This window comes from Ursus maritimus, unplaced genomic scaffold (genome assembly GCF_017311325.1).
Source record: "Ursus maritimus isolate PB19 unplaced genomic scaffold, ASM1731132v1 scaffold_9, whole genome shotgun sequence".
Taxonomy (NCBI): domain Eukaryota; kingdom Metazoa; phylum Chordata; class Mammalia; order Carnivora; family Ursidae; genus Ursus; species Ursus maritimus.
This window is the reverse complement of record NW_024427107.1, coordinates 73,098,176-73,114,647: the sequence shown is the minus strand read 5'-3', so window position 1 is coordinate 73,114,647 and position 16,472 is coordinate 73,098,176. Positions and strand designations below refer to the sequence as shown.

Sequence of the window (16,472 nt, the reverse complement as noted above, 5' to 3'; positions counted from 1 at the left end):
GGCGTTGCCATGGAGACGCGGGCGGCAGGTGAGCCGGGCTGGGGGTTGGGGTGGGGATGAGGTGGGGGTGGGGTGCGGCGCGGCGCGCGGGAACCCGTTTCGAGTTTGGAATCTAGAAGAAGCACGCGGGCCGCCGGTCGGCGGAGGGATCCGCGGCCAAGGGCGGAGAGCGGACGTAGCGGCGTCCTTCGACGGCACGTTCACTCGTTGGTAGTATCCCGCCGCCTCGGGGTTTTATTTAAAAAAAGTCACGAGAATGTTAGCTCGAGAGTGAGCGAGGGGAAACTGCGCGCGCGCGCGCGCGGGGCCGTTTCCAGGGCGACGGGTAGGGCCGGCCGCGCGCCTGCGACGGAGCGCAGGCGTCTTGGGCGGCGGGAGGTTCGAATCCCGGCCTGCCCACTCTGGTCTGCGGTCCCTGGATGGGGCCTCCTCCTTGCCTGGCCTGGGTTTCCTCATCTGTGAAGTGGGTAGCTTCTTTAGACCCATGTAGGGACAGGGTTCAACTGAGCTGCTGAAAAACAGCTTTGTGTCCTACAGAGGGAGCCATAAATGCTAGGGAATAACGTTGTTGCTGCTGGTGACTGTAACATGCTGTGATGGCCTGTCGTTTACCCCCTACCTGTCGCCCTTTTCCTCGCCCTTTAAAGTTAAGCTCAGATGCCACCTCCTCCAGGCAGCAGTCTCTGGTTTCGCCACCCAACCAGCTTTGCTGCAAAATACCCCCCCCAGTAGGTGCTGGCATTTCCAGTTAACACCTGGTCGAAGACCCTTAACCTTGAGCTGGGGATCCCTTACCTTTGGTTAACAGCATCGTCCATATGCTGGCACTGACCTCAGGCTGTTTGCTGGGCCCTTCTCCCAGCAATGCTAATTTGTGTGTCATTTACTAATGCGGGCAAGGGTTCAGAGAGATCAACATACAGTTTTAAAATGACAGAGCCGAGGCTAAGAACCCACTTCCTCCAGCTTGGGATGAAATCCAGACCCTCGTGTGTCTGGCTGTACTTCCATTCCTCTATTAGTGTTTGGCCCCCAGTAAGTGCTCAGTATGCACTTGGGGAATGGAAGAATGAATGAACAGATCTCCTACCTCTTCCAGTCTGCGTTCCTTGCAGAGCCCAGTGACCTTTCAGAAATGGCAGACTTAGTAGCAAGGGCCTTGCCCTCCACAGCTGCTCCTTTCAGCTTCATCTTCTGAGCCTAGTGATTCATACTGAAGCGGCTGTAGTGAGTGCCCCCAGCCGAAGGCTGAAGAAGGCACCCAGAGCTTCTGTGTGCTGGCCGTGTGTGGGATGCCACTCACTCTACAGCGAGAGCTTTGCATGCCATCCTCTCTTCATGCCAGGCAGCGGTAAAGAGCCCTCATGCCGCTGTTGTGTCAGATCCTGTGTGTGGAGCGCGTGGCAGAGCGGACCCAGAGTCACAGCCGTGGGTCAGGACCCCTAAGTATGCCTGCACGCTTTCTTAAGATAATGACTTGTCTGATTTGCTGCCTTCCACCTGCCAAGTAATTCCACTACGGCTGATAGAACAAACTGCTCACCTCACCAGTTGTAGAAAAGAAACCTGGGCATTCGTTGTAGTTTCACTTTCTAGCTGGAATTAATGAGAGATCAAGTTTTTAAATGTATTATTGTCAACTCATGATCAGCTAATTTCTGAAGTTTCCTGTTTTGCTTGGTTGCTAGGTTGGTTTAGGGGAAGCAGGATAATACATGCTAGCAGGATGGAGTTGGGGACGGTCGGTAGGGCCCCGGTTTTAGGTGGTTAGCTAGCTGAGATGGTCATCACAGTAACTTGGAGATCTATTATCACAGGGCTCGCTTCTCAGCCTTTCTCATTTACCTGGTAATGTGGTTCCTGTTCCTTTTCTCCCCTTGCCTTAAAATTTACTAACAACTTCTCAAAGATATCTGTCCTTAAGTAGAATTAAGTTTCTGCCTAGGGCAAGGGCAGTCAAGAATTAGGTATACTGAAAAGACTCTCCTTAATTGCATTTCCTTTTATAGATAGTTTCATGTATGCTGCCTCTGAAAACCTCCCCATCAAGCTGGGCCGATTTAATTATGTAGAAGGGACTTAGCCTAGAGTGAAGTTTTCTCTTTGTTCTCAGCTGTTTATCCTGTTAAAATTTCACTGTCTTTGAAATTTCTCAAGGACAGGTGTCAACTTTAAGGGCTGGAACAATTGAGAGGGTGGAGAGAACACGTGCTCTCTGGGTCCCAAGATCTGCCAGTCACCAGATTCCTGACCTGAGGGAAATCACACAACTCTGCAACCCCTGTACCTTCCATCCGTCTGCAAAAGGAGACATAATCCTGTTCCCTCCTCAGGGCCTAGTGGCCGGGTATTTATCCCTTCCCGACCCAGGCCTGGTCTCTCCGTTGTAAAGCCTAGTGCACTGTTACCTACTTGCTGCTTGAAAACATTTGTGGTTGGAAAGGTGTGGTAGACTTTGATTAATTTTTTAAAGGAAGAAAAAAGGAATCCAGGAGTGAAGCAAATAGACATATTAAACATTTATTACAGATTTGAAATTGCGTCTCTTTTTGTCAAGGAATGGAAAATGTATAGATAATCGAGTTTGCTTGTAAAAAGATTATGCTTGGCATATTAACTTAAAAAGGATTTTATTTATTTATTTATTTAAGATTTTATTTATTTATTCGACAGAGATAGAGACAGCCAGCGAGAGAGGGAACACAAGCAGGGGGAGTGGGAGAGGAAGAAGCAGGCTCACGGCGGAGGAGCCTGATGTGGGGCTCGATCCCATAACACCAGGATCACGCCCTGAGCCGAAGGCAGACGCTTAACCGCTGTGCCACCCAGGCGCCCCTAAAAAGGATTTTAAATATGGTAACAAGACTTTTCTTTGTTCTTTTAAATCATGTACCAGATGGAGCTGCAAAGTGTTGAAGTCTGGGAGCTGGTGCCTTGGTGCCACAAACTGGGTCTGGGCTGATGCTGGGTGGGCAGAGTGGGGACCTGGCTTCAGAGCAACCACTGGCTTTGCTGGGGCCCCGGGTGGCTGTGGGGACCCCCTCAGCCATGGCGCCTGGAAAGGAGGAGCAGGAGGCTTTGGGAGCAGCATTATGGAAATGGGGGTCTTGGATGTCCTGGCGTCCTGGAGCGCCTTGTAAGTCGGCGCCACGGCTCCTTGGGGGGCCCTTACTGGCTTCCTTCTCTGTGTCAGATACTCTCTTTGTCTCTCTGCCACGAGATCTTTTCTTCAGGGGCCACCACCACTTCTCTGCCCCTCAGGACCTTTTCTTTTCCTTCCTTCCTTCTTCCTTCCTTCCTTCCTTCCTTCCTTCCTTCCTTCCTTCCTTCCTTCCTTCCTTCCTTTTTTCCTTTTTTCCTTTTTTCCCTGCCAAGCTGATTCCTGGGTTCACCCAGATGTCTCGGCCAAATTTTGTGCCAAGAGCTGGGAATGGAAGGTCAAGTCTGACACACCGTTTCCTCCGAAGTCTCTGTCACCGTCCTAGCAGTGGAAAACCCATTCCTTTAGGGCAAAATGCCAGGTGCTCTGATGGAAGTGAGCCCCAAGAAACAGCGCTTCAGAAGGGGTGCACCTAGCCCACCTCGGGGATTCTGGGAGGGCTTCCCGGAGGAGGAGGTGCCTGCCCTGGAACTTGGAGAGTGAGCAGAGGTATACTGTAGAGGGGTCCCTGGTACTGAGGCCCAGGTGTGGAGCCACCCACAGGTGTGTTTTGTGTGACCTGGGTGAGCTCTGGGGCCAGAGGCAGGGATGGGGGTGCTAGAGGTCTGTGGTGATGGTCTTTCCAACAGCCCAAAGCTTGGAACAATGAGAGGATAATAGAGCCTGCCAGTTTGCCTCAGCAGCTGCCTGAAGACAATTTCTTTGACGTGTAATAATATATATAGTGAAATGCACAGAGTGCAAGCTTACAGTTTGACCTCCCGTATTACCCATGCCCTGACAGTATAAAAATTTATCCTCGCCCCAGAAAGTTTCCTTTTGCCGCTTCCCACCCAATTCCTGCCCCTCACCCCAAGCAACCACTGGTCTGAGTAATGTCACCATAGATACTGCTTTTTGTAGAACATCATAGGGTTCTTTGGTGTCTGGTTTCTTTCACTCCACGTAGAGGTTGGGAGATCGGGGTTGCGTTTCTTTTATTTTCTAATAGCATTCCAGTGTATGGGTGTTTATATGATAAGCATCTGAGCTTATTTCCAGTTTTTGGTTATTGTCAAGGAAGCTGCCAATGTCCATTCTTGTACAAGATTTTTTGTAGACCTGTATTTGCATTGCTTTTGGGTAGTGGAATGGCTGGGTTGTAGGGCAGAGGTATATGTAACTTTTTTTTTTTTAAACAGTGAGAGAGCACGTGTATGTTTGCATGAGCCTGAGAGGGGATGCAGGAGGTCCAGAGGGAGAGGGAGAAAGAATCTTAAGCAGGTTTTACTCTGAGGGTGAGGAGGGGCTCCATCTCACCATGCTGAAATCATGACCTGAGCCGAAATCAAGAGCTCCATGCTCACGTGACTGAGCTACACAGGCACCCCAACTTTCTTTTTTTTTTAATGATTTTTTATTATATTATGTTAGTCACCATACAGTACATCCCCGGTTTCCGATGTTAGGCTCGATGATTCATTAGTTGCGTATAACACCCAGTGCACCATGCAATACGTGCCCTCCTTACTACCCATCACCAGTCTATCCCATTCCCCCACCCCGTCCCCTCTGAGGTCCTCAGTTTGTTTCTCATAGTCCATAGTCTCTCATGTTTCATTCCCCCTTCTGATTACCCCCCTTTCTTTATCCCTTTCTTCCCCTACTGATCATCCTAGTTCTTATGTTCCATAGATGAGAGAAATCATATGATAATTGTCTTTCTCTGCTTGACTTATTTCACTTAGCATTATCTTCTCCAGTGCCGTCCATGTTGCAGCAAATGTTGAGAACTCGTTCTTTCTGATAGCTGAGTAATATTCCACTGTATATATGGACCACAACTTCTTAATCCAGTCATCTGTTGAAGGAGGCACCCCAACTTTTTAAGAAACTTCCAGATAGCCTCCTGGAATAGTTGTACGGTTTTGCCCTCTGTCAGCTGTGAGGGAAAATTCCACTTGCTGCACGTGCTCCCCCACACCTGGCATCCTCATTGTTTCTCCTTTGATCTATTCTAGAGGGAATGCAGTAGCACCTCATTTAACTTGCATTTCTTTGATGATCAGCGATTCTGAGTACTTTTTCTTGGACTTTATCAGCCATTTGCATATCATCTTTGGAGAAAAGTCTATTTAAATTTTTTGCTTATTTTAAACATTGGGTTGCTTGTCTTTTAATTGTTGGCTTGTAGGAGTTTTATATACATAGTTTGAATGTGAGTTCTTTGTCATACGTATGTGTTGTGAATATTTTCTCCAAGTCTCTGCTTGCTTATTCTCTTAATACTGTCTTTTGTTCAGAAGTTTGTAATTTTCATAAATTCTGATTTACCATTATTTTTGCTTTAATAGCTAGTGCTTTCTGTATCCTTTCTAAGAAATGTTCTCCTACTTTAAGGTCACGACAATATTCTCCTAGGTGTGTTTATTTGTTTATTTTTAAAGCTTTATACTTCTGCTTTTAGGTGTAGGTCTGCCATCTATCTCAGATTAGTTTGTGTATGGTGTGAGGTAGGGATCCCCCCGCCCCCCTTGTGGATGTCCAATGTTTCCAGACTCATTTGTTGGAAGAGGCTTTCTTTTCTCCATTGAATTACCTTGGACTCTTTGTTGAACATGTGTGTGGGTCCACTCTGAGCTCTCTGGTCTCTTCCATTGATCTCTCTGTTCATCCTTCATCAGTACCACATTGCCTGAATTAGCGTAGCTGCATAGCAGTTTTCGAAGTTATAAAGAATACATAGGAGGACACTTTTTGGAGGGCAAACAGGCAGGCCAGAGGGAGACCCACCATTAGGTGCTGTCTCAGTGAAGCCCAGGGTTGACGGCACTCATCCCAAGGCTGTGGCTGTGGGACTAGAGGCGAGGGCAGGTTCAGAGAGATAGTTGAGAGGGAAAACCCATGCAACTGGTGATGGATTGGGTTTTACCTTAGAGACCAGCAAGCCTTCCATCTGTGTTTACTTCTAGGGAAAGAGGAGTGAAGAACCTAACAGGCATAGGGATCTGAAACTTCCCGGGCTTTGTATGTGTAGCCCTGGTCCGTAATTCTCAGCTCCTTCCTGCGGTGGTGAAAAGAAGGCCTTTGAATTCTCCCTGTTTTTATTTTATTGTATTTTTTAAAAGAGTTTATTTATCTATTAGAGAGACAGGGCGAGCACAGGCTGGGGGGGCATAGGGGTAGGGAGTAGGGGCAGAGGCAGAGGGAGAAGCAGACTCCCCGTTGAGCAGGGACCCTGACATGGGGCTCATCCCAGGACCCTGGAATCATGACCTGAGCCAAAGGCAGATGCTTAGCCGAATGAGCCACCCAGGAAGCCCTCCTTGTTTTTATTTCTGAGCTGGACCAGGGGGCTGGGGCAGCACCTGCCAGGTTGCCAGAAGCACCTCAGGAAGACACTTCCTGGGGACTGAGACCTTGCCCCTGCCACTTTGAAGAGTCCCCTGGGGCAGACTGTCACGTGCAGCCCTGGCAGCCCTGCCCTAGGAGGGCCAGGGGATCTGTGGTTGGGAGCCTCTGGGGGGGCTCTGAGCAGGAGTGAGCCCTGCCCCAGCATCCCTCCCCCTGGGCCACAGGCGGGGAACCAGGCTCAGGTAATGCAAGGAGTGGGGGCCCTATAATAGCAGTCCTGGTCTTGCTGTCTCAGGGCTGTGGGACCTTGGCGAGTCACTGCGCCCCTGTCACCTTGAATGTAAATATGGCTCCTGTTGTAAAGGTCCAGGAGAGGAGGTTTGGGAACACACCTGGCGCATGGCAGGTTCCTTTCCTTTCTTCCACCATCTGTCTTTTCCTTCCTTCCGTCTCTCAAGCCTCACCTTCTTCCCCTGACCATCTTGTACGTCTCAGTAGTGTCTTTGAGAATTAAATGCGTAACAAGAGGGATTTTGTAATAATACACAGTAAAACGTGAAGCAGTGGCCTGACCCTCTATGAAAGCATGCAGTTGCTGGGGGAGTAAGCTAGGATCTGCTGCTAATAGCGGTTCTGTCTGCAGACCTGCTCAGTCAGGTGCTTCACAAATCTGTTACTTAGTTTCTTCTGCACAGAAGCACTGCAAAGTGGCCAGATCATCTCTGCTTTGCAAACAAAGAAGCGGGAGGTCAGGTGTGGTGACAGGGAGCTCCGTGGTCACTCGGTGTTGGCACCGACAGCCCGGCACACGTTGAGCCCGTGAGCCCTTAGAGAGGCTCCTTCTGTTAGGACCTTGCCTGCTTCCGGAACCTGGGCCTGGGCCAGGCTGTAGGTGAAGGTCGGGGGTCTGCTGTTTAGGCATGGCACTTGGTGGGGACCCGGGTCACCAGAGATAAAAGAAGCGTCTTCCTGCAACTGCCCACACGTATCCGGTCGTACTGTGTGCGCGAGGCCCTGGCTGAGGCCCGAACTTTCAACTGCCCACACCGTACTCCAGGAGTGGTGCCCCCGGAAGCTGGGCCTTGTGGGGACCCCAACAGTCCCGTTCTCAGGGAGCTAGCTCACAGCCACGGAGAAGACGGAATCAATTAAAAAATGAGCAAAAGGTTTGAGGGAGATTTTACAGAGGAGCTGATACAAGTGGCAGGACGCATGGGACAAGATGCTCAACGTCATTATCACTGGGGAGATGTAACCTAAAGCCAGGACAAGAAGCCATTGCACAGCCGCTAGAGTGGCTGAAACTGCGAAGACCGACAGCACTGGGGCGGGGAAGAACGGGGAGCTCTCACGGAGGCGGGCAGGCAGGATGGCGCAGCAGCTCTGGAAATCGTTGGAGGTTTCTTACAACGTCAAACTACACTTACCGCATAACTCAGCAGTCCCACTCCTGCGTAATTACCCAAGATGAACGAAACGTGTGTCCCCGTGGAGACGTGCATGCACGTGCTCGTGACAGCTCCGTTTGTGGTAGCCCCGAATTGGAGCCGCCCCAGATGCTTATCGGCTGATGAATCGCTGAACGCACTGTGGTACAGCCGAAGATGGAATATGGCTCACCGGTACAAATGAACGAACTGCTGATGAGGCAACAGCATGGATTCATCTGAAAAACACGTGAAGGGGGGGCGCCTGGCTGGCTCAGTCAGTAGAGCGTGCGACTCCTGACCTTGGGGGTTGTAGGTTCGAGTCCCGCCTTGGGCATAGAGATTACTTAAAAATAAAATCTTGAAAAACCAAAACCAAATCAACAAACCATGTTAAGTGAAAGAAGCCAGGCAGGACAGACTGCCTACTGCGAGCACGTGGACAGGTTGGAACCCTTGTGCGCCGTCGGTGGGAAGGAAGTGGCAGTCACTACGGAGACCGTATGGACGTTCCTCAGAAAATGAAAAATAGAATTACCGTATGTTCCAGCAGTTCCGTTTCTGTGTAACACCCAGAATAATTGAACTCAAGGACTCGGAGGTGTTGCTATGCCGTGTTCATAGCAGCAGCATTTGCAGTAGCATGAAGATGCCCATTGCCAGCTGAATGGCTTAACAAGATGTGGTGCATTCGTACCACGTGTATGATTCCCTCTCAAAAAGGAAGGAAGTCCTGACGGATGCTGTGACTTGGATGACCTTTGAGCGCCTTGTGCTTAGTGAAATAAGGCAGGCACAGGAAGACGCTCCCCGAGCAGTGTGATCGCACTTACGTGAGGGACGGGGGGACGCTGTAGAGAGTGTTTGCGGGGGGCTCGGAGGAGGTCGGACTGGGGGTGATTCTTTCATGGGAAAGGGGGTTCAGGTGGGGAAGACGAAAAGTTCCCGAGACGGATGGCAGGGGCAGCTGCACAGCAGTGGGAATGTGCTTAATGCCCCTGAACGGGCCATTGAAACATGGTTCAGATGATAAATTGTTGATTGTACCACAATTGGAACAGAAGACTGACTCCAGTTTTCAGAAATTCGAGAAAAGGCAGAATGACAGGGCCAGCAAACAGTCCGCGGTTCCCAGGAGCCATCAGGGAGCAGCATGGACTGGGGGGTCGTGGGGGGACTCCGTTGTGTGTGTCGATTGTGGGGCTGGTTCCAGGACCACACACTTGCGCTTCCGCTCACTGAGCTGTGCGGGGCCCCAGGCAGTGCGGCGGGTTGTACAGGGTAGAGTGGGGGGCACGGCGTCAAGGTTGCTGCCACCTGGGGTTGGGGCAGGGCCTCCCCAAAGCCTTAGGGTGACCTCTGAGCCATGACCAGGACGGCAGGAGGGCAGAGGGCAGAGCAGGGGTAAAGGCAGGGAGGGAGGCACGGAGGAGCCCAGCAGGGTGAGCTGCCTCCATGCGCCCTCCTCGGGGAGGGGGAGTTGCAGCCCAGAGCCCCTCACTGACCCTCCACAGCCTCCTGCCTTCCGTGTCGAGGGCCCGGCTGAGTGCTGAGCCCGGACAGCCTTCCCTGGCCCCGCCACTCCGCTGCCCAGCCACCGGAGTGGGGGCCTTGGGGTGCCCTGGAAATTATGTGCTGGAGGGTAGCACCGGCAGTGGAGGCTCTGAGACCTCGCTTGCAATTTCGGCCCCACCATGTTTCAGTCCTTAGGGCTCCTTGGAGCCTATTTCCTTTTCTGTAACATGGGAGTGAACCTCCATCAGGAATTTATTCGCTGAAGGGTGGACTCTCAGGCTGGTGCTCAAGTGGGTGCCTTCAAGGGGGCTCTGAGGGCTCACCGAGCAAGAGCAGGCCCAGCCGAGCTGGGCATAGGGGCTTGGGGTATCTGGGGAGAGACTCCTGCAGTCCCTGCTGGGGACCCCTGGGCCGTGCTGCTGGTTTCCCCCCCGCGGGTGCCTGCCGTCCCTGGGCCTCTGCTTGCTGCCCGGCCGCCGCCTTGGCCCTGCCGTGGCAGGACCTGAACTTCACCTTGGCCGAGACCTCCCGCCCCTACAGTCCCAGCACCGTGACGGGTGCTGCCCTGTCTTACTCTTTTACTCTCTGGGAGGTGCCACCGCAGCCTTCCTACTCTGGGTCTTCCTGCTTTTCTGGCCAAGTCTAGAAGTGTCCATAGTTGGGCTTTTAACCCGACCTGTTGACTGCCAGAGTTTGCTGTTGGCCTGGAGTGGTTTTGCCCAGCTCTTGGGCAGACCCAGCTTTTGTCCTCACTTCACTTCTCTAGTGACGCCTTATGGGGCCAGAGTTGGGGAGCCATGTAAGGCCTCTGGACTTTAGGGGAGGTTGTGGGGTCCTGGTCACCAAAGTGCCAGGAGCCCTGAACACTGAGGCTCCGATTCTGCTTTTTTCATGTCTTTCTCTCCCCTCCTCTCTCTCTTTCTTCTCTTCTCAGTTTTTAGAAGAAAGTCATCAGGGAAAACGTTGCATGCTGTAATTTTCCTTTTGAGTTTTCCTGAGTCTTGCTCTCTAGTCAGAGGCCACGTGAGAAGTGCCCACGTGAGGGGCATGGGTGGGGAGTCGAGCTTTTGTGGCAGGAACTGGGCAGAAGGGATGGAAGGAAATCAGGTAGGTGGGAACACTGATGGGATTGTGACTGCTTCCTGGCTGGCTTTCGGGGACCCGGTCAGAGGTAAATGGGTAGCCAGGAGGGCGCTGTGCCCTTGACCCTTGGTGGCCCCTCGGAGGCCCATCCTGTTGGGTGGGAGAAGAATCCTGGGCTGGACATGATGGTTCCATTGACCTTGGGGGGTCCTGGCCAGAGCGGCTCAAGGAAGGAGAGAGTCTGGGGTTTGTGGCTGCGTGGTACACAGGTGGGATCAGGGCATCCTTTGCTATTGTTATTATTATTTTAAACAAGAATTCCTTAGTGCGCCACTCTGGTGTCTGTCTGAGCATCGTGCCCTGTCCCTCTGGCCTTCTTGAGGTCGCCCTCCATCTGTCCCTCTTTCTCTTCTGTTGCTGCCATCAGGGGGGCGATTCTCTGCGTATGTTCCTGACCAGCCCTGGTGACCGGTGACCGCCTTTTCTCCGTGGTTCCTAAGCTGTGCCGAGGTGTGTGGTCTGAGCCGCTGAGAGGCGGGGTGAGACACGCGGGTCCTGTGGGCCAAGACTGGGCATGTTCCACGTCGTCAGTGAGTTTCCAGACTGAGGATGTCCCACAACATCTCACATGCCCTTGCCCTGCCCCTCTCCCTTCTCTCCAAAGCCTTGGCAGTCGAGTTGCAGACACAATGCCCTTTGACCCGCTCCTGAATATTTCCAGTGTTTGTGTTCTCCAAACAAGGACATTCTCCCACATAACCCCCTTACGGTGACCGAAGTGAGACAGTAGTGTTGATGGAGCGCTGTTCAGATTTCACCAGCGGAAGTCCCGTTTCACCAGTTCCAATAACTTCATGTAAAGCAGATGAAGTCGTGGCTCAAGCAATGCGTTTGGCCGTCGTGTCCCTCTACCCTGTAGTAGGGAGTGGGTCCTGTGCCGTTTGTGTTCCACGACGCTGAGAGTTCTGAGAAGTGTGGACCCGTGATTTTGTAGAGTGTCCCTCCCTCAGGCCTTGCTCGAAGTTCCGTCGTGATCCCGTTCAGATCCTGCTGTGTGGGCGTGAAGACCGCAAAAGCGGCCCCGACCCTGTGGCCTGCGGGCAGGAGGCGCACAGCCCTCCGGCCCCATGTGCCTGATGTACGTTTGAGGGGGTCAGCTTCTCTCCAGGTACAGTTACTGTTTTTCTCCTTGGTAATGAAGTGTCTCATGATGAGACATTTTGAGACCGTGTACCTGTCCCGCTCCTCTTTATTTCTCAGACTTTCTTCACCCCTCGTTTTAGCCTCCACTGATGGTTCTTGCCAGACCCTGTGATCACTGAGGTTTGCCAGATGAGTCTCGAAGGCCATCATTTCTTCTGCATTTATTAGGTGTCTTTCTGTGTGAGCAAGAGCGTCCCCTTTTTTATAAATCTGTTTATATTGCTGTGGACTCATGAATTCTTTATGCAGTGGTTTGTAATCTTACATCATCATTTAATTTGATGATCCACTTTCCCCACATCTGGCTAGTCGAAGCCTCTCGGATGTGCCCCTCTTTCTTTGAGAACTTTCTTGGTTTCTGTGCAACAGAAACCCTCTTTCCAGCTCTGGAATCGGCTCTTTCTAGAGGAGAATGGGTTCAAGTGGAGGATAGTACTGAGAAGCGAAGATGCAGGACTAGGTGGGCTCCTGATGGCTGGAGGGTCGCTCTTTCTCCTGAAGCACAGCGGGGAAATGGGCGCACGTGTGCGTGTCCGCCACGCAGATGCGTAGAAAGCTCGTACGTGATGGACCCACGTCTATATCTGCAGATCTTTCGGATTCCAACCCATTAGCACCGGTTCTACTCCACCCTTTCCTTTCCGTATCAGTAACGCCTTTCTCTGACCCAGAGAGCCTGTGTCCTACCCACAGCAAGTTACTTATTTGCTCAGTCCTAGGATCTACTAAAAATAGTTTATGAATTGCTAACCCACATCTCTGGGAAAGAGGCCTACTAACTTGAGTTCAATATTTGATCACATCTCTGTGTCTCTTTGACCTGGGGCCGAGGGGGGTGCAAATGCCTGCTTCCCAAGTGACCTGGCTTGCCCCCCACCCCACTTCCCTCGCATTTCAGTGCAGTTATGTTACTCATTTAAAGTCCAGTCCGTTCATTTGTTTCTGTTCGTGTTTCATGTTAGGGATTATCCCCATACTTGCTTATTTATTATTTTTCTACTTTATTTAAGTTTATGAATGTTTGGGTTGAGTGTATTTCTTGTATTTCAGTGAAAGGACTGACTTTTGCTTCTTTTTCTTGCGGGGCCATAGATAATAGGGAGCGCAGAGATGACCTGAGGGTGTACGTGTCCAGGAAGGAGTGGAATTCCCCTGGAAGCCTTGCAGTTGAAGTGGGACGTCCCCTTGCTGGGGGGTGGGGTGCCTGCGCACATCTGGACCCTGTTCTTTCTCACGGAGCATCTCACTTCCAAGCCTTTTGTCTGGGTCTGCTTTCTCATCAAACCACCGTTCTGAATGCTGCGTTTAGTCCCATTTTAGAGAGTTGGAGGACCAGAGCAGTGAAGCGCTTTCCCCCTGCTGGGGGGAAAGCTCATGCTCATTGGGCCTCTTCCCAGCATGAGGTCTTAACTTGTTTTGCTAGGAAGTGAGAATGAGGAATGCCTTGGCTAACATTATCCTCAGGGCTTCATAAGGGAGCACTCTGGAAATGCTCTAGTCCTCTCAACAAAGAAAATCTTCAGTGTTTCTCTGTTTATAGGTAAATATCTTTATTAGCTTGCTGCATTGATCTTTTTAAGCTTTTAACTGTATCTTGAATGAAGTGAAATTGATGTTTTTAGAGCACACAGTCTATTAGGGGAGACAGAGGTTAAACAAACACACCATTAAATACACGATTACACATTGTGGTAATTGCTGCTAAAGTGAATACAGGGAGGGCAAGACAAAGTAACCGAGACCTAATTTATATTGAAGGGGGTTTAAGAAAAGCTTGTCTGAGAAAGTGAGTTGGAACTGAGGCTTGAAGAAAGGTTCCCGAGCTAAAACAAGTCTGCTCACCAGACTGCAGGCACCTGCCAGCTCTCTCCACTTTGTAGAATTTCAAGCTTGCAGCTCTGAACTAGCTCCTGGATGCCAGAGTTCTCCTTTGCCCTTTATCGCCCCCTAGGGGACATGTGTGTGTATGGACCTGCAGCAGGTGGTTAAGAGAACCAGCAAGCGTCTGCAGGGGTGGGGCTGGGGGCCAGGACTGGCCTGGCCTCAGCCAAGCTTGGGGACCCATCAGGTGTGGCTGAAGGACTGGGATGCCAGGCTTGCAGGGGAGAAGACCCTTGGGACCACTGGATAGCCTGTTCAGATATTGCCAGAGCTGCTGGCCTTGCCAGGGTCACCTTGAGGCTGCACTAGCTGGAGCCAGGTCAGGGAGCAGGGCAGGTGCCTGACCTTCTAAAGTTCCCAGCTGTGTAAATATAAGTGGTAGCTGCTCAGACATGGGAGGTGAGGGTCTGGTAGGGCTGTCTGTCCCGTCTGGACATTGGCCAGGAGGCCGGATTTAGGCACCTCTCTGTCCGTTCCAAGGTAAGAGTCTATGAAATTAGACCACAAATAAATCCACAGTCACTTTAAATTATTCTTATAAACAAAATGGGAGGGTCTCTGTCATGCTCATTTCTAAACGTGCCTAGCATAATGTGTGACATACATTGGGCACTTACTAAATGTTGTATTATGAAGCTTATGAACATAAGTTAAAAATTACTTTTTTTCCCCTATAGCCCAGGCATTTGGAGAGTATACCTAATACTTATTTCATATCTTAGTTACTAGGAAGAGTGGGCCAGATCATTCTGGTAGGCTGGGGTGGGTGGCCAGTGGGGTTTGGAGAATTCTTTTCCCACAGGCTCTTCTTGCTTAATTTAAAGCTCTGTTCCGGAATTTGAAAAAAAAACTTCAACACATCTGGATATTGGAGGGCAGTTCTTTCTCCTAGAATTAATTTTCTTTTCTTTTTTTTAAGATTTTTTAGTCATTTATTTGACAAAGAGAGATATAGCCAGCGAGAGAGGGAACACAAGCAGGGGAAGTGGGAGAGGAAGAAACAGGCTCCCAGCGGAGCAGGGAGCCTGATGCGGGGCTGGATCCCAGGACCCTGGGATCACGCCCTGAGCAGAAGGCAGATGCTTAATGACTGAGCCACCCAGGCGCCCCCTAGAATTAATTTTCAAGTTCAGACTACTTTATCACTGAGACCCATCTCAGGCTTTCATAATAAGTAGAGCGGACATTTACAATTTGAATTTGAATTTGCATGTTTCCCGTATCTGCCTTCAGTTCCTGCCCAGGCTCTTATTTTATTTTATCTCTTTTGATTATGACCTCAGGAGCCTGGAGCAGACAGGCAGCTTCTAAGCCCATGACAGTAATAAATGAAAACATCCCTCTTGTCTTCTGCCTCTCCCGTAACAGTGTGGACAGGGACTCTGGTCGACAAGGTCTAAATTTCCTAATTCCTTGTGTTGGTTTTCCTAACGTGGTGGGTCCCAAAGATGTTGGGGTGGTGGAGGCCCTCTCCGGCCTGCTGGATGTGGGGGAGTGGAATCCGCCTGCCACGTTTCTCTGATCTGCAGTAGAAAAGTTGCCTGGGGTTCTGGAAACAAAGTGAATACTGGTGCGTCTAGTGCAAACTTTGGTGTGCTGTAAGTGGGAAGTATACACCGGATTTTGAGCTTGGTAGAAAAAGAAAAAAAAAGAATGAAATTTCTCATCAATCTTTTACAAAGGGATTAAAAGTGAAATGGCAATATTTTGGATACACTGGTTTACAGAAGACATGTTGTTAAAATTGATTTTACTTGTTTCTTTTTGTTTTCATGTGGCTTCTAGAGAATTTGAAATCACACCAGTACTCCTGTTTCTGTAGGACGGCGTAGGCTTGGATGGGGTCTATTGAGTGCTGGTGGCTGAGTGGCAGTCCTTCCAGAACTTCTCCTTGGGTGGAAACATTGCCTAACTCGTTATAGCACAGAGTGTGCGCTGAGCCGTCTCTGTCCGCCTGAGAGGTTGTGCTTGCAAGCCTGCTTTACCCATGAGACTGTCCAGCTTGAGCCCGGGAAATGCTCCTCTGTGCTTCTCTCCCTTCCTGGCCCCTCGCACCCCTGCTTTGTGTGGGCAAGTGCATATCACGCATGCATTGAATTGAAACCTTGCCCAGGCAGGAGAAGGGGTGGGCCAGAATCAGCCTTTCTAAGGGCTTTGTTGTTGCCCTTGGTGGTGGGGTGTGAGTAGGCTGCAGAAATGGGGACCATCTTCACTAATGAGTGCCAGGCCGCGTACTTGGAGCAAAGCTGAAAGAGTTAATCTTTAAAATAACCTGGGAAGCAGAGTGAGGAACAAGGGCTGGACCGGTCTCCTCGGAAAACAGGCGCGGTCATTAAACACTGGCTACAGTGACCCGGCATCTCCTGATCCCTCGGGCCCTGGGTGCTTCCCCTGCGGGCTTGGGGTGCAGCAGGAAAGACACTTCGGGTAGGATCTGAGCTCCTGCTGGCGAGGGAGGAGGCCGGGGGGCCCCACCAAGTTGTCTCTCACAGCTGGGTCCGCACTCCTCTTACAGGATCTGCATCCCCAGCTCCTGCTGCTCGGTCCCCCCCGCCCCCCATGTGCCAGCCTGTCTCAGACTCTGGAAGTGCGAGTCCCGGCCTCTCTGCGTCCTTCCCTTGTTTGCTCTCCTTCTCCCCTTCCTTGTGCTGCTTTCTCTCCTCAGAGCCTGGGGTTCTACTCGCTTTCATCATTCGTGCTGGATGGTCTCTGAGCCTCAGAGAGCTTCGGATTGCCCGCATCTCTTCTTTGCCTAAGGGGAGCATGTGTGAGTGTGTGCATGTGCGGTACGTGTGTACGTGTGTGTGCGTGTGTAACACGTGTCTGCACGCACGCACAGCGCGTGTATGTCATATGCATCTAACACCTGT

The 16,472-nt window shown here is 51.0% G+C and overlaps 1 protein-coding gene and 1 long non-coding RNA gene across 3 annotated transcripts in view; one reads left to right on the top strand and one right to left on the bottom strand.

Annotated features, from left to right (window-relative positions):
• Positions 1–1,577, bottom strand: part of LOC121101756 — a 2,701-nt gene extending 1,124 nt beyond the window's left edge. The window contains exon 1 of the long non-coding RNA XR_005833794.1: positions 1,091–1,577. This is a non-coding gene — a long non-coding RNA (uncharacterized LOC121101756). The remainder of the gene's footprint in view (positions 1–1,090) is intronic.
• ZFAT (zinc finger and AT-hook domain containing) overlaps positions 1–16,472 on the top strand; it is a 206,638-nt gene that overhangs the window by 20,785 nt on the left and 169,381 nt on the right. Inside the window, exon 1 of one of the 2 annotated variants that reach the window (XM_040626167.1) lies at positions 7–28. The exons of the other annotated variant lie outside the window; for it this stretch is intronic. Coding sequence (XP_040482101.1) covers positions 10–28 — 19 coding nt within the window. The 5' untranslated portion in view covers positions 7–9. Of the gene's footprint in view, positions 1–6; positions 29–16,472 lie in introns of those variants that run through there. 2 annotated transcript variants of the gene reach the window in all.